The 22,182-nt window shown below is 40.3% G+C and overlaps 1 protein-coding gene across 6 annotated transcripts in view; it reads left to right on the forward strand.

Annotated features, from left to right (window-relative positions):
* The window catches only part of LpR1 (Lipophorin receptor 1), a 261,835-nt gene that overhangs the window by 170,962 nt on the left and 68,691 nt on the right, over nt 1–22,182 (forward strand). For 4 of the 6 annotated variants that reach the window (XM_083132004.1, XM_083132003.1, XM_083132007.1 and 1 more), the window contains exon 3: nt 21,857–21,979. In XM_083132004.1, the coding sequence (XP_082988130.1) occupies nt 21,857–21,979 (123 nt within the window). Of the gene's footprint in view, nt 1–3,893; nt 4,013–21,856; nt 21,980–22,182 lie in introns of those variants that run through there. The other 2 variants (XM_083132006.1, XM_083132005.1) reach the window with 1 other exon arrangement.

Raw genomic sequence — 22,182 nt, forward strand, 5'->3', positions numbered from 1 at the left:
TGCAGGAGCGGCTCTTTACGCGACGTTTCTGCCCCTGAAACCTGCAGGAGCGGCTCTTTACGCGACGTTTCTGCCCCTCAAACCTTCAGGAGGTATGTTGTCGCGAGATTTTCTCTCCCTCCAGAAGGAACGAATTCTCGTTGAAAGAACTTTTTTTCTCTTCGCGTGATAGGAACTTTCAAAACCATTTGTTCTCCTGAAGCAGGGATGGTGAAACATGCATAATAAAGTTCATTAAATTTAAAAAAGAACAACTTTCGTCTCCCCCCCCACCCCAACCTCTTCTGTAATTACTCCATTTTGGAAATTTGTTCCCGGCGCAGTGGCAGTTTCGAAAGCAATTTGAGCGTTTGCCATTCCACGTATGTGACCCTGCGGAAGGTCATTTCGCCTCGAAACATTTGTTTACAACCGGAGAAAATGGGGGCCGGAGGGGATGTCACGAAACGGTCTGGATTTTGCGCCGCGGTTCTTAGGGCAGCAAAATGCCTGAAGTTAATTGCGACGATATATCACGCCCCTCCCCCTTCCACACACACACACTCTGGAAGCTGCACTTTATTATTTCGCATGCCGCATAACTACTTGCTTAATTGCGCGTCAATTTAACTCCCTGATGGTGAGCTTCGCAGGTTTTGGAGTCTGTAATAGACCGCGTTTATTTGGTCGAGTCGTACACACTGTAATTAGTTAACTGGACAAGGGTTGGGCCTCTGCTTCTGTAAATCTCCCTCGTCTGTCTGAGGCTTTTTCAGAGAACGCTTTCACAAACTTAGTTTTTATGATCCGATCAATGCAAGACTTTACGAAAACAGAAATACTTTAATATTCCTACGTAAGGTCAGTAATCTGGAATCAGACTGGAAAAGAATTCATATGTAGAGTGGTCATAATTTAAGTTCCCTTACTCAGCGTCCTCTGGAGCACGTTTCAAACAAAGGATTGCGGTGAAACTTGGTATACAGGCTATGGAGACCACGTGGAAGTGAATGCTGATGGGGAAAAAAAAGTTAGTTCAAATTTTCACCACCAGGCGAAAATGTGGCGCTGGCATGAAAATCTTTGTTTTCAGTTTATGTTCAATATACGTGAATGACCCTTTGCTAGCGTAAGACAGCGTGGTTAGTGATTCAACAGCAGGATGTTGTTCACTGTGCACCAGATTTCAGCGCCACATTTGAACCTGGTGGTGAAAATTTGAACTATTTTTTTTTTGTCAGCATTCGCTTCCTCATCACTGGCGTACCCATAGGAGAGCTTATCGGGTTACAGTGCTCCCGAAATTTTGAAAATATCAAAGTTTTCAAAAGAATGCAGTAAAGAACTCTGGGAAAAATGAGTGGTAACTGAAACGCTACTTTAAAATGAGCTCGGATTACATTTTTTTGTTTGAACAACCTTTAAGACGAAGGTTAAGAATGGTAATTATATGTTTTATAGTGTAACCTGCCCTCCTAGAATACGTAATAGCCACATTTACATTTTCAGCCCCCTCCGAAACAACCTGCGTACGCCAGTGTTCCCCATCGTTTCCATAGCCTCTATGCAACGTTTCACAGCAATCCGATGCTTCGAATGGCCTCCAGAGGGCTCTGAGGAGGTCAACTGTAATTATGACCACTTGGTATTAGATACCTCAAATTCAAATCCTGTGGAGAATATACAGGGTGGCCCAAAAAGGTAACCGAAATGTAATACGATTCTACATTTCGGTTACCTTTTTGGGGCCACCCTGTACAACATACGATCCGTACGGAAATCTGCTTTCAGAAAGAAGAAAAAAACTTCAGCAAACTAGTACTCCGACGACAAGTAAGCGACTTGCTCTTTCTCTTCAAAGTAATTTACGGTATCATAAAAGATTTCAACATTTTATCAACCGTAATTTTTTAATATTAACCGTTCTTTCAACCTCTCAAATGTGGAGAGCGTGCAACTCTTTCTACACGATTGCAGATGTAAATAACACCATACATATTTTTTTCAATTGGGTTGTAGAAGCTTTAAAGAAATTGCAGTGAATCTATAGTACAGTAAAACCTCGTTGATCGACTGATGAAATTCTGTTTCCCGCAGACTTTGTAGTGTATAGTGTATTTAGGCCTATGCCCTTTAAATACACATAATAAACGTGTCTTGTTGCTATAAACTGAGTTTTAATGTACTTTTTACTGTTCTTTTAGGTTATTTCAGATAACCTGGACTTTCGTTAAACCCATCAACTTATCCCCCCATTAATCCGGATTAACGAGGTTTTACTGTAGTATACTGAGTGTTTCTAAATTACGTGTAAGTGTTATAACAGTTGGGCTGAAAAGTTCGTAGGCTGACTCATAGATGGCGTTACTAGAATTAAATCCATGTGATTTTTACTTAGTACTAACCTTCAAAAGATACGTGTATAAATTTCACAGCTGCCGGATAATTAGTTCGTGAGATATAGCATTGTGAGTGAAGCAGCTTTTGTTATTGTGAAAAAATGGATAAAAAAGAATTTCGTGTGTTAATAAAGCATTGCTTTTTGGCGAAAAAAAATACTGTTGAAGCCAAGGCTTGGCTTGATAAACATTATTCGGACTCTGCACCAGGAAAATCAACCGTTGAGAAGTGGTATGCTAAATTTAAACGAGGCGAAATGAGCATCGAAGACGGTGCACACAGTGGACGCCCCAAAGAGGCTGTTACCGACGAAAACATCAAAAAAGTCCACAAAATAATTTTAAATGATCGTAAAGTGAAGTTGATCGAGATAGCTGAGATTATTACATACGTTGTTGGAGCGTTTAAAGGATGAAATCACGAAAAAACGGCCCCATTTAAAGAATAAAAAAGTGCTGTTTCATCAAGACAATGCACCGTGTCACAAATCAATGAAAACGATGGCAAAATTATATGAATTAGACTACGAATTGCTTCCCCATCCACCATATTCTCCAGATATGGCCCCCAGTGAATTTTTCCTGTTTGCAGACCTTAAAAGAATGCTCGCTGGAAAGAAATTTAGCACTGATGAAGAGGTAATCGCCGAAACTGAGGCATATTTTGAGGCTAAAGAGAAATCGTACTATAAAAATGGCATCGAAAAATTGTATGACCGCTATAATCGCTGTATCGCCCTCAAAGGCAACTATATTGAATAATAAAATCGAATTTTGTCAAAAAAATATTTTTTACTATGTTAGCCTACGAACTTTTCAGCCCAAATGTTACAATTAAATGACCTATGTTGGAACCAATGTTCTAAAATACACTCACCTCACTTAGTACCCGGCAGTGTGTTTCTTTATACAGCATATTTCTAGAAGATACAATTCAACCTACAAGTGTAACAATATGCGCTGTAAAAACACACTTTATTACTACGTAACTTCGTAGTACTTAGAACCGCAAGGCATTAATTTAACTTATTGACTGGTAATAATTACATTCCCATAAAACCTTCCCCCAAAATGAAATATCAAATACGCCACTGAGCGGGCATCCCTCCCAAAGCGAAAAGCTTAATTCGTACAGTGGCAACACTGAACACAGCCCTGAAATAAAGAGATATTGAATACCATGTTAAACGATTGCTTCGAGCTAATTTTCGCAACCCGTTGGAATGAGGCACAAGTTCGTCTTCTCACGCATCCACAACCACACACCTAAGTCTGTGTTTATAAACAGTCGATGTTGCGTCATCCAGGAGACAGTTCTTCAGTTTCCCCCAACTTTTGTTTACCTCCACCTTCTTTCGTTGTGGCGCGCAAAAATTACGGGGTACTTGGCAAATGGCAAGGTCCAATCGGATCTCTCCCGTCGCCTCGACCAATCGCATGCAGCCGTCCGCATCGCCTGGCGGCGAAAATATGATGCAAGAAGTCCGCTACTATGAAAGTCGCATGTATGCCGCGGAGCTTCAATAGTCATCAAGTGTCGAAGATGAATTGTGGACGTTTGTTGGTGTTCTCGAGCGTCGTCGTAGCCCTGCTGTTGGCCGGGGCGCATGGCATCAGCCGGGAGTCGTCATCCGGTACGGAGGGTGGACATCACCCAGAAATTTTCAGGAGCCGAAGTTCCCCTGGATTTCCCAAATGGGCTAGCAAGTTTTTTTTCGTTTTTGTGTGTGAAATCTCTGGGGGTCGAGGGGGAGACTGATTTGTGAGGTAAGGCGTGTTAGTACTCTTTCAGTTGGTCGCTTGTGTGTCACCCGGAAACAGTGAATTACCCTCACACACACCCCTAAACGTTTTCACAAAGGCCCAATTTTTGGTCATTTTGACTCTAAACCAGAGGTTCCCAAACTTTTTCGTTTCCCGGCGCCCTTAGTGTTTCAAGATTTTTCCGCGGCGCCAAAGTCACGATGTAGGCCTATCTAACACTTGCAACGCTCAGTTAGTGAGGTTAGGTTGCTTGCCTTAAGTTAAATAATAAACACATTTAAAATTTAGAAACATTTTACACATAAGAAGTACTAAATAAGCATATATTTGGAATTATCATATCATTTCAGTGAAAATATTGGAACATTTCACTGCGCCCACTTTGGGAACCACTGCTTCATCCCCGCCCCAGATGACAAATTCTGTATGGATTTGTAGCCAGCAGCGTAGAGAGGACTGTTTTATTTCGGTGTCCCATTGAAAGTGTCCGGACATAATCCAAGTTCAGTACTTTGGTTCATACTGGAGAGGTATTTGCCACAGTGTTGAAAACAATTTGTTGCTGTATAGAAGCGCACACCTCATTAAGTTCCCTGTGAAATATGCTGAGAAACACAAACAGTCTTGAACAAGAACAATACAACGCGAGTAATAAGAACGAAAGTGACAGACAATAGTCGACGAAAAATACCTGTGAAGAATGAGGTATTTTAACACGTGTTCGTTCTTTCCAAATGACTTGTTACCAATAGTTTTTAAACTTGTAATGTTTGTTAGACACTCCGCCTATTCTTCGTTGTGCTAGATTTCCATATGCTTTTGATTGACATTATTCCCAAGTCTGTAATTCTGTAGATTTTGGGGCTATTTTGTGTACAGTAACCTCATGTGCAGAGCGTGCCTGTATATTGATTACTATTACTGACGCTCTCGGTAGGTTCTTGTGTGGTCGAAGATGATTTTTCAGTAGAGAAAGATTTCTAGGTCTGAATATTTTAAGCTAAATTCAGCTTTCCTGCATTACACCTATCCCCTTTGTAATTATCTTCGCCCCAATTAAACGATCGTTCCATACTTATCCCAGCTTTATTTTGCTTCAATCGCTTTGTGTGTTTCAAAAAGTAGTGAAACCAGGCTTGCATCAAGACTGTTGAAATGCATCATTAAATGGATATTGCCTGCACACCGTTAGAGACAGTCCACACTTTATTATTACGTATCGTCAGCAAGTCCATTTAATGAATTCGACTTGTGATAACTTCGTAGTTTTCATTTTCATAATATCGGATATTTTCTATTTTAACTCTTTGTAATTTCATTCCAATATTCACATGGGAAGTTACATGCGTATAGTTTACAGTTAGCATGTATCGCTAGATTTTTTAAAGCATCTAGTTTCGGCACTTAATTTTAGAACCATAAATTCGAGTTTGACAAAATTTATAGCGTCTGTTATTCTTAGGTGTAGATAGGCAAAACTATAGTAAAACGCAGGCTAGAATTTGCAATAGCTAATGCAAATAGGTATTGGTGACCTTATAATAGGCGACAGAGTAATGATGGAAGTTCTTTCCACTTATCTTTTCACTCTTTGTAGAAGTTCCAAAATTTTAAGTAATGAAATCATGGTCTGTCAACTTCTCGTCCACGTAGTACATCCTGTGCTGCATTTTTGTAGACTTAACGAGGCCGTGGCGTCTGGACTCGCAGCCAGTAAGACTTGTGCTGTGTGCTGGCCACTGTGTTTGATTGTTCATTCATTAAATTTAATCATATCTCAGTTTATCCTCTTCGTTACGATTATCCAAAAATAGCAGAAAAGCGAAGTTTTTGAATATGATGGAACTAAAAAGAATGGGAACTCTTGATCGCACTACAATGGAACAATTTTACCGCCCCAAATTAGTTTGCCCTCCAAATCTACGTGTACAGTCACGGACACTTCTGGCTTGTAACGATTCCCTTGAGAGCCGATTGCATTATTACAATCCAGAAGTGCCCGTGACTGTACCAAGGCTGCAACGGCATGATGGTTAAGGTCAAATTTCTAAGAGGTAGGAATATAGCGGTTATGGTCCACTTATCAATCGTACTGTTTGGCTCTCTACCATTCTTACGCACGAGAGGATAATGACGCTTTAAGTAAGGTTCCTAGGGTACAAATTCCATGGTCAAATGAGTTTGCCTGTGTGTCGTGAAGATAGGTCACTCTGCTCAATTAAATGCGAACTTCGCTCCGCTTTGCTTATCACCCCGTAGCCGAGAGTCAGACGACCTTCGGAAAATGCGGTTACCCCCCCCCCCCCCCCTTTATGTCGCGTAGGAATTAAAGGGCCAGACTCTGAAGTCCTTAATAAAAGAGAAAAAAAGGTGGAGTTTGCAGTTATGGAAAAAAACAACTTATATAGTGGGATTAGTGGTGTAACTTCCATCCAACGTCACGTTTTCCCCCCTCGGTTGGAACTGACGGTGTTGCGATTACACACGCGTCAGTAGACGTAAATGGTTTCTTCTCTAATCTGAAGCGGTGGCCGGTTGAAATGAAGGGAAATTCGGTTGAAAATTTCTTAAAATTTAGCTTGACGGAATTGCAGAATCGTCAAAGAATTTTGAGGGTATGTGTGATTTACCCAAAAAGGTTATGTGGCATTTATTCCCCCCTCCAAACTTAAGGTTACATATCTAACAATGTTTTGGTACATATTACTTGTTAATAACATAAAACTTGAAGTTTTTGCACTCTATATTCCTACATCCTATCATACCTCATTGTCGTTGCCTCTTCTTTTCAATGATACAGTTTTGAAGGATCATTTTCGCTATGAAATTTATTTCGTTATTTGTAGGAGTAAAGTGTACATATGTTTAAATCCTATAGTGGAGATGTCTTTAGTCGTAATTCCAGCTTGCCTGTAAGTGTAACGAGTACGACACACTTGCCCCCTCTCGATCGTTTCAGAACGCAGAGCTTAAATCATGCTACGCCGATGATCGACACACTTTTTGCATTATGCAGACGACTTTGTTGTAATGCGTAATTATTATCGGCCGTAGCTTTTGATACAGCGTATAATTAGGTCACGGAGAATGCGTGGCATAATAATATCGACTGATGCCAAGCAGTTTTCTAGGAACAGTTTTTTTTTTTTCGGCTGCCATTGCAGCTACGTCGAAGAAACCAGTTTGGATAATGTGCAGCAAGCAACGAAAATTGCAGTGAAAGTTATCGGGCAATAATTTTGGCCTTTCACCTGGGCAATTTTTGATTAAATATCGATTGACGTTTTGCAAGTTACAAAAAGTTTCCTCGGCTACCTGTTATTTAATACAACTAACCAGTTTTGAGTTGTTTAGAGAGCGATGACTTTTTTGGTCGATAGATATTGCTTTGGTAATCTTTTGATTGCGGTGTGGAGTAGATGGGGATATTTAAAGGAGAAAATTCTTAACTCGTGTTGACTTTTAGTTTCGAAATATTGCAGTTCCGGAAATGTATTCTATTCAGTTTTAAAATTTTCTTCATCAAACGATGTTTTCGTAGTAATTCTGGATGAAGAATGTCTAACATGACCAGTTACATTAACATAGTTCTAAGTGAGAAATCAACAACATTATAGTAATTAAAATAAAATTCGCCAAAGTCGCAATTCATCTGTAGTATGATAAAGTAAAGGTGATATGGATTGCTTTTTTGACAAAAACTGACGAAATGTTCTTATAACATGATCGAGTGCAATGGCACAGCATATTCTCTTCGACAAATGCTATATTTCACAAAGAATGCCAATTATGGTAACCTGTTGCAATTCTAGGTTCAGGAAAAAGCACAGTCACAAACTGCTATTTTGTGTTGCTTCATCTGAATCAATTAAATGTCAGCTGTAAAAAAATGAATTTTTCGACCTTTTACCTCGAACAGCCTAGAATTTATAGGCTTTCTATGAACAATATAAAGTGATTTTTAGGTTCAAGTCGCAAAGGATTGTAATATTTTGGTCCAATGTGATCTACCTGTCTAAAAAAATGCATCAATTGACATTTTGAATGTGTAATTTTGTTGGGTGTGATATGCACATTTGTTTTCTGTATAGTGCATCGTCATAACTTTATACTCTTTAATGTATTACTGGAGTAAAAGAAATGTATTCTTTTAAACTTAGGGTTATTCGTGGATTGAAATTTGAATATGATATAGTAATGCTCAGGTTAACACCAGCAAACATCACAACATACATAATACAGTGCCTTTCACGGTCGAGTCGCACCTGGCAGCGAGAGCTCGTCTGCCGGCAAACTTGATGCAACATCCGCGTAACTGGAACCGCTAGCTGTATACTGAAATTAGCTCGTACAATTATATGGACAGTTACAATTAAAATGAACACGTACGTTGTTACAAGAGGTAAATTTTGACTAACACGTATCAGTTTCGAAATTGCTTCAATTTCTCTCCTGATATTCTCTTTGAATTATTCTAGTGTATGGCTTCAGGTTTAAAAGCTTGGTAGCTCGCCACGGAGACGACTTAAAAAGAATGTCTTGTCACTTTGTGAGAGGCGCCGGGGCGATTTTTTAGCAGTATGTTCCAATCGTGCTCTAACGTGTACTACTTTATCCTCATTAAGCACACACAGTTTCACCATTCGCTTCTTATCAAGTTTACGAACACTGTATATGGAACATTGCGAATTCTGCTGCGAAACGCCTTATAACTTCCTTCCCTACAAGAATTCGCAATAACGTAAGAATCGTTCATAAAAATTAGTTGTTTTAATTTGTTCGTACAGCGTGGTATTATTAGACTACAGAAACACCAGTAATACGTAAACTAAAACAAAATAGTCTAAAACACTTCTTAACACTTCACAAACACATACAAACTGGACACCAGCTATCTATATACTGAAGCACTGTGCCAAGGTCAGCGTGCAGCTGTGGGTCTAAATGCCGGCAGACTTTCTCCCACCTGCCCGGAGCTTCCGCCGCTACTCGGACGACTCGACCGTGAAAGGCACTGTATATGTTAAGTGGATCATGAACACTTTTCGTGGAAAAAATTCTGTAAATTTTTTGAGTGCTTTTTGAGGTAAAAATTTGTCATAAATTATTTATCTGAATATTAAATTACGAACGCTGACAAAGCAATCCAGTAATTTCAGCCATATCCAAAGATAACATCGACCGCATTGACCATGCGTGATTGTCAGATTCTGTCACTTGTCTCTGAGCTGATGTCACAATTTCTGGAAGCTAATTGTATATTTGAACTGTTTTAACAGCCTACGTAGAATCAAATTACGCCCTCGGTTTCTGAGAATGATTCAAATACTGGTATATTTGCAGAATAAGCCAGCAAAATGGACTTGGAGATCCTTTGACATGCCTTGTTCCTATCTAATGCTGAGTTGCTATCTGAAAGGTGGTGCAACATGTTTCCTTAACCTTTTTAACGAATCAGTTGAATCTGCGAAGTGTAAGCAAATCTGATTTACTTTTATCTCATTGAATGATTCGATATGTGAACTGGGAATATACACGGAAAGCACTTTTACCGTTGGGGTTCAGGCTATTGTGTAATGTGAGATGATATTGAAAATTCCGGAACGAAGAAAACACTGTCTTCTATTACCGAAATTAATTTCAGGAATTTACTAACACTAAATGAATTCCTGAAACACATTCAAGGTTTGTACAGTCACGGACAGTTCTGGGTTGTAACAAATGCATTGAATTTCAATGGAATCATTACAACCCAGCAGTGTCCGTGACTGTACTTCCAGTTCTTGCTTATTTTGAATATCGAGCAATCACACTCGACGTGAATTAGAATACATTATTATTACTACTACTTTGTATAAAATCATCAATGGTATAGAATTAAAACCTAATTTCTAATTATTCAATTTAATCTTAGAATACCCACACAACCAATCGGGAATGTAAAGCTCTTTTTACAATCCCATTACAAGGGTTTCCCTTCTACAACGGTCTCTTTACCAAGGCTTCCGCATTTGGTAGACCAGATGTTGACAATTTGTTGTCGGAGCACATTTTCAGACAATCGTTAAAGAAAAAACTGTATTTTCCCGTGCCATCGTGTGTTTATTTTTTTTATTTCTCGCGTCGCTTTTCTGCACTTTTGAAATTGAATTGTTGTTTTAAGTCCACTTTATGCACAGTTCGGGACTGGACCTACAGTTTACAGTGTGATCCAAACCATTGTGCACCAGATATCAAACCTTAACCCCTTGATTACAAGGCGACGACGTTGGCACTGCGCCATCGGGAAGCCTTTCTGCCAGTTTGGGCTAATTCTCACGATGACGATGCGTAATATGGTGAATTTGATGAAGAGACAATCGCAAAGACACCCAGGCCGGGATTCAAACCTGGGATCCGTGACGACGTAGAGCGCTGCGTTTTTGTTACATTATTTGTGACACTATTACGGTTTCAGTATAAAATGGGCTTTCAGTACTGTATCAGAAACTATATATAACAAACTATAAGTTTCGTAACTTTTCAGTCGCTGTATTTTAAAAGATGGTCATTTTAAACATATTCTGTCCGAGCATGTTAAACATCTTAAGTGAAATTTAAGAAAAAGTTAGGTAACTTTAAGACTTTACACACAGGAGATGTATTGTGTAGAACTGTAGATATTTAGCGAAAAAGGGGTTTCGAAATGACCAGAAACAGTATCAAGTTAAGTGGGGCTAACATGTGGGGATGGGTTTACTAAACATATAGCGCATCAAAGTCTAAAAATTCGTGATAATTTTCTATCCTCTCGCCCTCAGATTCTCCCAAAACATTTTCTGAATCTTTATTCTGGAACCAGTCACGTCACGCACTGCTTAACACGAGCTGTTTTGCCAGTCGCCTACTTTTATTCACGCGAAGTATTGCCAGACGAAGGCACGATAAAGCGCATGTCCAGACAACGGTAGACACCAACCTTACTCTTCAGAGTCACGACACCCTGCGGGAAATTCGCTGACCGCGCCCTCTCTGGAAATGAAATTAGGAAATGGCCGTTGTTTACGCAGAGTTTTATGGAGTCTTGATGTTGATTCGTCAGACGTCGAGAGAGAATATTCTTTTTGAGGAAAGTTCCAGTGACCATTTTGTCGACGAGATGGGTTTTATGGCTGGTTCCTGGACGTTCCACTACCACTGGCTTCTCCTGGAAGAACGGGAGGTAGCAAAATGCACACGGTTCCCTCGGATTTATGTGAACTTTATCGCAGACTTGAAGGTTGGTTCTCATAGCTACGCTCTACATTTATGTGGTGATTCTTTGCTTGTTGCCTCTCGTTGGCAAAAATCTGATCCATGGCTCTGTGGTGCAGGTAGTGCAACCATTCTGCCAGTTCCAAGCAAGGTTGGCATGTTTCAAACAAAAGTTTGAAACATTTTTTAGACTTGTTTAAAATACATACTTGATAGTTCGTAGTTTGTGGTTATTTGCGTGTTTTGTAACTTTGTTTTTTTATTCAATCCGTGTAATTTTGTATATTGGCACAGAAATCTGCTTCAGTGGATGAAACTTACATTCAATTTACATACCGTAATGAGTACTTGTAGCCCCCGTGGCTGTGTACGTACATTTTTTTACAAGTGTTAAACATTTATAAAATTGAATAGTATATCGATGAAAGTTTTTGTTCCGCACTTAACATACGCACATAGTTGTTAATGTCAATATTTTGTTCCATTCACGATAAAATATCGTATTTTGAAGAGAGAGTGGGACCTGGCAACTGTGGATTAGTTGAACAGTCTCGAACAGCTTTCATGCGAGATTTAAGAGTAACTCAAATGATTTTAAGGAGTTAGACAAGTGTTTACTTTCTAACTATAGAAACACAGTCCTTCCTTGGATGATTAACAGAATCCTTATTAATCATTATTGCTAGAAGATAAGTCTTTTTGGCATTATGTTTTAAACATTCTTCTTGATTAAAACATTTTCTTAAACGGGCACCCCCAAAAGTCAACCTCACTTCTACGTAGTACACCGTGGTAACAGAGTATAATTCTTTGTAGGGCTGCTTGTGTCGTGCACATGTTTATTCCTGTCAATTCACCGATTTCATCTCTTCACCGTTCATCCCTATTACCGCGAATAGCCAAAAGTGGCAGAAAAGCGTCGTAAAATAAATCAAGAACAAGCGAACCCGGTGCCTGTTCGTTACGAGGTACTTGTGTAAAGGACAAGGTTCTCCCTGATGGCGAAGTGTTAAGGCTGTCGTCTTGTCATCCAGAAGTCCCGCGTTCGGAGGCACATTGCACAGGTGGTTCTTGCCTCATTTTAAACTGTACGGCCAGTCCCAATTAGCCTATATAACCCTAAATTGGACTTGAAAAACAAAGTTTGTGCAAAGGACAGACCGAATTTTATTGCGCTAACAGTAAAATAATAAATTTAATTTCCTCACCGTTTGAAACTGCAGACAAATAGTAATTTGTTTTATTTTATAATCGCTTTGCCATGAAAGTACCGGGTGTCCCATAAGTCTAGAACCATAAGTATTGTTCATATTACCCTTCTTTGTTACAGGTAAACCATGGCACTGACTAAGGACGAGCAAATCCAAGTTATTTTGCTGGTGGGGACTTTGACATTCTTGAACTGTGTTGTACAGTAATAAGTTTCTAACTGAACTGGTTTTGTTCTCCTATGGTTCCAGACTTATTGGACACCCTGAAGTTTTAGACCATCTAGCCCTTATGAGTCGAACTGGACTAACATTATCATTTCGTTCATTACAACAACAGTGCATCCCTAGCAAACTAATTTGGTGTGATGCCACCACCAGTGTAAATGCCTTCCATGCAAGGGCAAAGGTTTTCCAGAGGGAGGAAAGCATTAGTTTTTCAGTGAAGCATTTTGTGTACTTTAATTAAATTAACCATTAAGTTGTAAATGTCAAAGTATTAGTGGAGTCTGTTGCTGTGGAGACGTGGGTAGCAACAGGGTTGTCTAAGTTCGGTTACCCGGCATAGCTTATCGATAGCCGTGGTCGTTAGACGTCGCATCAGGAATTCGAGACTGATAAATAAGCCATTCTCTGGCCTGCGAGATACAAAATCGAAATAAAGAAGTCAGGAGTCGCGAATGTCATGTTACATTTTTAATTTGCAACATATCTTCGTATTTTCTCTTTTTCGTTAATTGGAGGGAGAGGCGCTTATCAAAATTGCTGACATAACTTTTCAATCATCTCTTATAAAACTACGTAACCTTATTAAAAATATATATATATTTTTTGTCTTTGACATATTGTCGTTTGCTGAGTCATGAGACTTCGTGAACCCTCGCAGCAAGAACATAATTGTTGCCATGGTTACTTTAGAGCTCCGTCCTGCTTCCAGAAAGTACTGGAATGGTTTGATGTGATAAGCTATCTTATGTCACCCGTTATGGTTCGTAAAGTATTAAGCTGCTCCTGCGCATGGAAAGTTTTACAGTTAAAACCTTATGGTGTAATGTAGTAAAATTTTCTTAACGCTTGACACAAAGTACATGATTATAGAACAACGGTAAGGTATGTGTCAGTTACTTCAAGCTAACAAATGTGACGTTTACGGCAGTACTGAAAGTTGCTATCGAAATGGTTTCTAAAGTGTTTTTTTTTTCGTTTTTTTTTTCTTTTTTTTTTTTGGGTAACCTTGTTCTCAATTGTCTTACTTTTGTGCGTGTTGGTTACTTCTCTTCTTTGCCCTTGGTCGCTTCTTTTCTCTTTTATCCCCTTGGTCGCTTCTTTTCTCTTTTATCCCCTTGGTCGCTTCTTTTCTCTTTTATCCCCTTGGTCGCTTCTTTTCTCTTTTATCCCCTTGGTCGCTTCTTTTCTCTTTTATCCCCTTGGTCGCTTCTTTTCTCTTTTATCCCCTTGGTCGCTTCTTTTCTTTTTTATCCCCTTGGTCGCTTCTTTTCTCTTTTATCCCCTTGGTCGCTTCTTTTCTCTTTTATCCCCTTGGTCGCTTCTTTTCTCTTTTGTCCCCTTGGTCGCTTCTTTTCTCTTTTGTCCCCTTGGTCGCTTCTTTTCTCTTTTGTCCCCTTGGTCGCTTCTTTTCTCTCTTGTCCCCTTGGTCGCTTCTTTTCTCTCTTATCCCCTTGGTCGCTTCTTTTCTCTTTTATCCCCTTGGTCGCTTCTTTTCTCTTTTATCCCCTTGTTCGCTTCTTTTCTCTTTTATCCCCTTGTTCGCTTCTTTTCTCTCTTATCCCCTTGGTCGCTTTTTTATTATTTCCTTTCACCTGGTCACTATTATTTTCTTTCTTTGTTTTGTGGGAACTGATCAGAATGAAGGATAAATATCTTGTCTGGATATTAGTGATAAAAGGTTCTTCGTTATCATTCAATCATTGATTGTTTTTCAAATCCAATTAACAAGATAGACGATATCTCGAAACATAGCATTCAGTAATTAAGGTAGCATAGCAGAATGTTCATAGATAGTGTTTATATATATATATATATATATATATATATAAAAAATCATACCTAGATTAATAACAGAATTATTGTAACAAAATTTCCACTAGAATCCAATTTGACCACATGAATATTCATTGTTAAAATTTTAATCGGTGTATGTCCAAGATCTGTAAGTGTGTGAAAGTGAATGCATTCTTTCATTTTTCACTTGTTCATCCTCTGTTTCCGATGGTAGCTCCATCGTCTGTACCTCCACTCCTTTCTCCAGGTGCTTTTTCCTGCTTCGAGTAAGCAACTTTCTCCACGGCCATTAGTATGTTGAAGTCTGTCGCCGTCTCTCGTCTTTATTGCGAGCATCTCTGAGCATCGCCTGGTGAAGCATGTAATTAGCCGCTGCATGCCTTGAAAACATGCAAACGAATGCAGCACGGGCCGCCATTTGATCTTCCCCTCCTCCCCGTCGGGGCGCTCAGCCAGGTGAATGCACTTGAGACTTTGCAAGGGCGGAGTGCTCGATCTAGGAGTTCTCTCTTCGCCTCTTTTTCAGTAAGTGTTCGTGAAAGCGTGCTCTTCTTCCTCGCTACGGTTGGGCCTCGGTTCTAGCTTCCGTACCTTCATTTCTTTGGACAATGTATTTCCTTAAGTTTTTATTGCCTCAATTACATTTGAAGAGCAGCATAAACAAACATGGTATTCAAGCGCCGTCCTTAAAGTAATTACTAGTTTTTTGCGTCGACCAAATACGCCGCTGCCTGATTTTAGGGCGTGAGGCGTCGACTTATTCCAACACTTCCCCCTTTTTAGGGCTTACCACGTCGACTAATTCCTCAGCTGGTCCCTTTTTTAGGGCGTACGGCGTCGACTTATCCCGCCGCTGGTTCCTTTTTTAGGGCGTACGGCGTCGACTTATCCCTTCGCGGGTCCCTTTTTTATGGCGTACGGCGTCGACTTATCCCTTCGCTGGTTCCTGTTTTTTTTAGGGCGTACGGCGTCGACTTATCCCGCCGCTGGTTCCTTTTTTTTTAGGGCGTACGGCGTCGACTTATCCCGCCGCTGGTTCTTTTTTTTTTTAGGGCGTACGGCGTCGACTTATCCCGCCGCTGGTTCCTTTTTTTAGGGCGTACGGCGTCGACTTATCCCGCCGCTGGTTCCTTTTTTTTTAGGGCGTACGGCGTCGACTTATCCCGCCGCTGGTTCTTTTTTTTTTTAGGGCGTACGGCGTCGACTTATCCCGCCGCTGGTTCCTTTTTTTAGGGCGTACGGCGTCGACTTATCCCGCCGCTGGTTCCTTTTTTTTTAGGGCGTACGGCGTCGACTTATCCCGCCGCTGGTTCTTTTTTTTTTTAGGGCGTACGGCGTCGACTTATCCCGCCGCTGGTTCCTTTTTTTAGGGCGTACGGCGTCGACTTATCCCTTCGCTGGTTCCTGTTTTTTTTTAGGGCGTACGGCGTCGACTTATCCCTTCGCTGGTTCCTGTTTTTTTTATGGCGTACGGCGTCGACTTATCCCTTCGCTGGTTCCTGTTTTTTTTAGGGCGTACGGCGTCGACTTATCCCGCCGCTGGTTCCTTTTTTTTTTTAGGGCGTACGGCGTCGACTTATCCCGCCGCTGGTTCCTTTTTTTAGGGCGTACGGCGTCGACTTATCCCGCCGCTGGTTCCTTTTTTTAGGGCGTACGGCGTCGACTTATCCCGCCGCTGGTTCCTTTTTTTTTTAGGGCGTACGGCGTCGACTTATCCCGCCGCTGGTTCCTTTTTTTAGGGCGTACGGCGTCGACTTATCCCGCCGCTGGTTCCTTTTTTTAGGGCGTACGGCGTCGACTTATCCCGCCGCTGGTTCCTTTTTTTTTAGGGCGTACGGCGTCGACTTATCCCGCCGCTGGTTCTTTTTTTTTTTAGGGCGTACGGCGTCGACTTATCCCGCCGCTGGTTCCTTTTTTTAGGGCGTACGGCGTCGACTTATCCCGCCGCTGGTTCCTTTTTTTTTAGGGCGTACGGCGTCGACTTATCCCGCCGCTGGTTCTTTTTTTTTTTAGGGCGTACGGCGTCGACTTATCCCGCCGCTGGTTCCTTTTTTTAGGGCGTACGGCGTCGACTTATCCCTTCGCTGGTTCCTGTTTTTTTTTAGGGCGTACGGCGTCGACTTATCCCTTCGCTGGTTCCTGTTTTTTTTATGGCGTACGGCGTCGACTTATCCCTTCGCTGGTTCCTGTTTTTTTTAGGGCGTACGGCGTCGACTTATCCCGCCGCTGGTTCCTTTTTTTTTTTAGGGCGTACGGCGTCGACTTATCCCGCCGCTGGTTCCTTTTTTTAGGGCGTACGGCGTCGACTTATCCCGCCGCTGGTTCCTTTTTTAGGGCGTACGGCGTCGACTTATCCCGCCGATGTCCCTCTTTTTAGGCCTGTTTATGTATCAATACGCGCATATAAATACGTCACGAACTATTACTTCTAATTTTAAATATTCTGTCTTGTAGGCATGGGTAACTTTCACTGTATATTTCTTGAGTTATTATTTGGGCGAGTTGATAAATCCGCTATTCGATCTTGTCTTGATGCACAGATGCTGCTATCTCCTCGATAAATGCTTTAATTTTTTGGACCATTAACGTTGGCCTACTTCTCTCATCTCTTCTCATTTCATCTCGTTATTGAGAGCACCGGCAGTCTTGGCATTGTATGTCAGTATGTTGTTTAAGCACGAACTGTGATGATGTTACTTGTCTCATATTTCCTGTCGTTTTGGCAGATGGCAGCGACAGCAGTAGTTGACGTAGACACTGGATAGAATTTCATTATAGAAGTCGTGGAATTCATACAAAGGAGGAGCCTTAAAATAGGCCGAGACGGACTTCCTGGAAAGATGCGAATTAATATTTCTTGGTTATCTTTCTATCTCCACTCGCTGCAGGATCACAAAACTGATCATACCACTCTGTCAGATATTGCGTGTGGAGTTATTTCATTTCGTGAGCTTCTTTTTGTCTTCTCGCTATAGTGGATGTCCTTGAGTGGGTTTGCTTTTCAAGGAAGCGTTCTGGAGTCGTCGATTCTTCTGAACTTTTGTGAATGTGCTACTGCGATAAGTCAATATTGCACTCAGTTGCAGACTGTCCTGGAAGTTTAATCTCGGGAGAAGTTTCTTTGAACCCTTATATTTAATCCCATTTGGGAAGATGGAAGATTTCCATGTAATGGCAGCTGGTTGACTGAAATCAACTAGGCTAAATCATAAAGACAATCCAACAAAATAGTTCCTTAGTTTCTAACACGCCTTTCTTATCCATTGTCGTTAAATCAGATCTAAGCCAAGCGTCAGGTTAACCTTGCAGCAGGTTTTATGTATCAATCCGCGCGGGGACTGAGCACAGAATCTTCCGTGCCAGTCTTGCCTCAACCGCCGAGCTGCTTACATCGCAGACACTGAGAAAATCCACAGTATTGCCAACCGCACAACACATCAAATCCCGCATGCATGTCAAGCGGAATATATTTGTGTTTCTTTTTGTCTCCTGAAACATAACATTTTAGAAGTACTTTCGGCGCATAAATTATTTAAAAAAGGTGTCATTACTTAATATAAATGCGAAATATCTTCGAAACATGAGAGTATTTTTCCCAGGGGGGCAAACAAGTCACATTTCCCCCAAAAGAGTGTAGTTCCCTAATAACATTGCTTAAATTTGAATTTATTGTGTTAATGCAATAATTAACACATATTATTGTGGCTAAAATGAAATTATATGTGTGAAATACATAATTTTTGCCCCCCCCCCCCTTCCGGACGCCCATGAGCATGTGTGTATATTTCGAGCACGCAAAAATAAGAATAAACAAAGATATAAGTAAACAACGACAGGCCCTCTTGAATTTAATGACAAATTATTGTTTTTGGTTTATAAAAAAATACGTTTATGAAAACCTTTGTTACTGTAAGACACACGCACTTCAAGTTATACCAGCAAAAAAAAAGTATGATTTGTTATTGTGGATATATACAATCAGGGGCATTGTCTGCTGCTATTATTCTGGTTACAATTTATGAATCACTTCACTAAACCAGGATTCAAATCTTAGTCTGTCCATTTCTTGCTAATCATCCATCCCTTTCCTTGCACGGAACAGTAAATATATGCGCCTTCAACAAAGACTTCATTGCCGTCAGTGGGTGAAACAATAAGCCTCCCCCTTCCCCTCTCCCTTTCTCGTCGGTTTCTTCAGCCCTGGCGGTGGTTTTGCATGGTGATATATATATATATATATATATATATATATAAAATCAATATAACGCCCACGCCCCTCCCACAGTTAAAGCACGTCTGGTCCAAATAATAAACATGTTTCTTCTCACGGGGATATCTTTTAATACCGGGGACATTCTTTTGTAGTCAAACAACAAACAATCGTTTCCTCTTCCTAAACTCAAACCGCAAATCATTCAACACCCGGGATACAGTTCGTGCGCCCATTGACGGCAAATCACCTCACGCCCTGTTCTACTTTGATCTTGTTTCCGTAAGGAGGATTATGCATTTTAAACAACTTGCTTGATTTGAAGAGCTTTTCCCTTCGGATGAAGCCCACAATAACACTCGCTGAACAGGAGACCTTGCTTGATTCAGCCATTCTCGCCGCTGTATAGCACGATTATTAATCACAATAAACATAGGGTTAAAATAGTGGGATATGCAACACTGGTATCACGGATTCCACACGCTCTGCAACGTATTCAGTCTTGCTCGACTCGCACTTGGGCTTCAGGGATTCCTCAGCTCAATACAAACTCCAGTTTGCAAATCTGCGGATCCAAGTTCGTCTGCACAGTGATTGCAACCGATCAAGTCCACACCTGCTAATGAATGTATTATTTTGTCTTTATTTTACAAATTAAATAACTGTTTTCTTGCAAGTATGCAGTTGTGTCGGAATAGAACCCGTCTCAGTGGAACTATATTCTTGCGCGCACGTTTGGATCTACATATGCGAAAACCTGCTGCAAGGTTAACCTGACGCTTGGCTTAGTCCATTGTTGTATTTTTTGATAATGTAACAAGGGTAAGCGGAAACGATATCATTTAGCAAGCTTGATGATTTCTCGGCTGAACTGCGAAATTTAACATGACGTAGCATGTAAAGGTGCTTATGTTAGAACAAATTAAATGTTTGGAATGTAATAATTTAGTAGATTTATTGTTTCAATCCCTCTTATTGAATTAATATTGAAATTTCAATAAAATTAAAACCAAACTTGAAATGAGATATTTGAAAAAAATAAACATATAACAGTTGGGCTGAAAAGTTCGTAGGCTAACATAGTAAAAAATATTTTTTTGACAAAATTCGATTTTATTATTCAATATAGTTGCCTTCGAGGGCGATACAAAGATTATAGCGGTCATACAATTTTTCGATGCCATTTTTATAGTACGATTTCTCTTTAGCCTCAAAATAGGCCTCAGTTTCGGCGATTACCTCTTCATCAGTACTAAATTTCTTTCCAGCGAGCATTCTTTTAAGGTCTTCAAACAGGAAATAGTCACTGGGGGCCAGATCTGGAGAATATGGTGGATGGGGAAGCAATTCGTAGTCTAATTCATATAATTTTGCCATCGTTTTCATTGATTTGTGACACGGTGCATTGTCTTGATGAAACAGCACTTTTTTCTTCTTCAAATGGGGCCGTTTTTTCGTGATTTCATCCTTTAAACGCTCCAACAACGCTATGTAATAATCGCTGTTGATGGTCTGGCCCTTTTTGAGGTAATCGATGAATATAATACCATGCGCATCCCAGAATACTGATGCCATAACCTTGCCAGCCGACTGTTGCGTCTTTCCACGCTTTGGATTCGGTTCATCACGTGCAGTCCACTCGGCTGACTGTCGATTGGACTCTGGAGTGTAGTTATGGAGCCATGTTTCATCCATTGTAATATATCGACGGAAAAATTCGTGTTTATTACGGTTGAATATCGCTAAACATTGCTCCGAATCATCAAAACGTTGTTGCTTTTGATCGATTGTGAGCACGCGCGGCACCCATTTTGCACACAGCTTTCGCATGTTCAAATATTCATGCACAATATGTCCAACACGTTCCTTTGATATTTTTAAAGTCTCGGCTATCTCGATCAACTTCACTTTACGATCATTTAAAATTATTTTGTGGACTTTTTTGATGTTTTCGTCGGTAACAGCCTCTTTGGGGCGTCCACTGCGTGCATCGTCTTCGATGCTCATTTCGCCTCGTTTAAATTTAGCAAACCACTTCTCAACGGTTGATTTTCCTGGTGCAGAGTCCGAATAATGTTTATCAAGCCAAGCCTTGGCTTCAACAGTATTTTTCTTTGCCAAAAAGCAATGCTTTATTAACACACGAAATTCTTTTTTATCCATTTTTTCACAATAACAAAAGCTGCTTCACTCACAATGCTATATCTCACGAACTAATTATCCGGCAGCTGTGAAATTTATACACGTATCTTTTGAAGGTTAGTACTAAGTAAAAATCACATGGATTTAATTCTAGTAACGCCATCTATGAGTCAGCCTACGAACTTTTCAGCCCAACTGTTATATTATATTATTATTATATATATATATATATATATATATATATATATATATATATTTGAAGCTAGGAAGTTGAAAATATTTTTTCAGCCTTGGATTGGGGAGGTTGAAACTATCTTATTCAGCCTAGGATATTGGAAGCTAGGAAGTTGAAGACATATATTTGGCCTAGGATAGGGGAAGCTGGGAAGTTGAAGATATATATATATTTGGCCTAGGATAGGGGAAGCTGGGAAGTTGAAGATATATATTTGGCCTAGTATAGTGGAAGCTGGGAAGTTGAAGATATATATTTGGCCTAGTATAGTGGAAGCTGGGAAGTTGAAGATAGTCTAGGATAGAGGATAGAGGAAGTTGAAGATAATATATTTGGCCTAGGATAGGGTAAGTTGAAGATAATATATTTGGTGTAGGATATAGGAGAAGCTATAAAATATGTGCGGCCTAGGATATTGGAAGCTGGGAACTTGTAAAGGAAATTTATAAAACAAAGCCATATTCTTCTGATATAATCGTGAACCTATATCTGAAAAGTTGTTGTCGTTTCCATTTACCTGTGTTGTCATACTGAAAGAGTCTTTCCATACCAAATTTCTTGAATAAATGTAAAAACTTGCTAGCCCAACTATTGTAGAAGTAAGTAAAGCAATGTAAGTACCTGATTGAGTGTTATAACAATTTTTTTGTTCTTGTTCCTGTAGAGACGCGCACCTGCTCAGATTCTGAATTTACGTGTAACAATGGAAGGTGCATCCCTGTCCATTGGCACTGCGACAGCGAAAAAGATTGCAGCGACGGAAGCGACGAGGATCCGGAAACATGCAGTAAGTACCACTTTTCTGTTTTTCTCTGTTTGGTTTCCAAACGCTGTGGAATCGTCTGAACATTCACGCGCTTGATGCTCAATTGTTAAGCATCAGCTTCAAGCTGTTGACCACTTTGCTGAGTAATATCGTATTGGTATTGCTTTCATGGCTCTCAGTGGGGGCGTTGATGTATTTATCTTTTTATGTTCCCCCATATGCTG

Source organism: Lepisma saccharinum, chromosome 1 (genome assembly GCF_977018435.1).
Source record: "Lepisma saccharinum chromosome 1, izLepSacc3.1, whole genome shotgun sequence".
NCBI lineage: Eukaryota > Metazoa > Arthropoda > Insecta > Zygentoma > Lepismatidae > Lepisma > Lepisma saccharinum.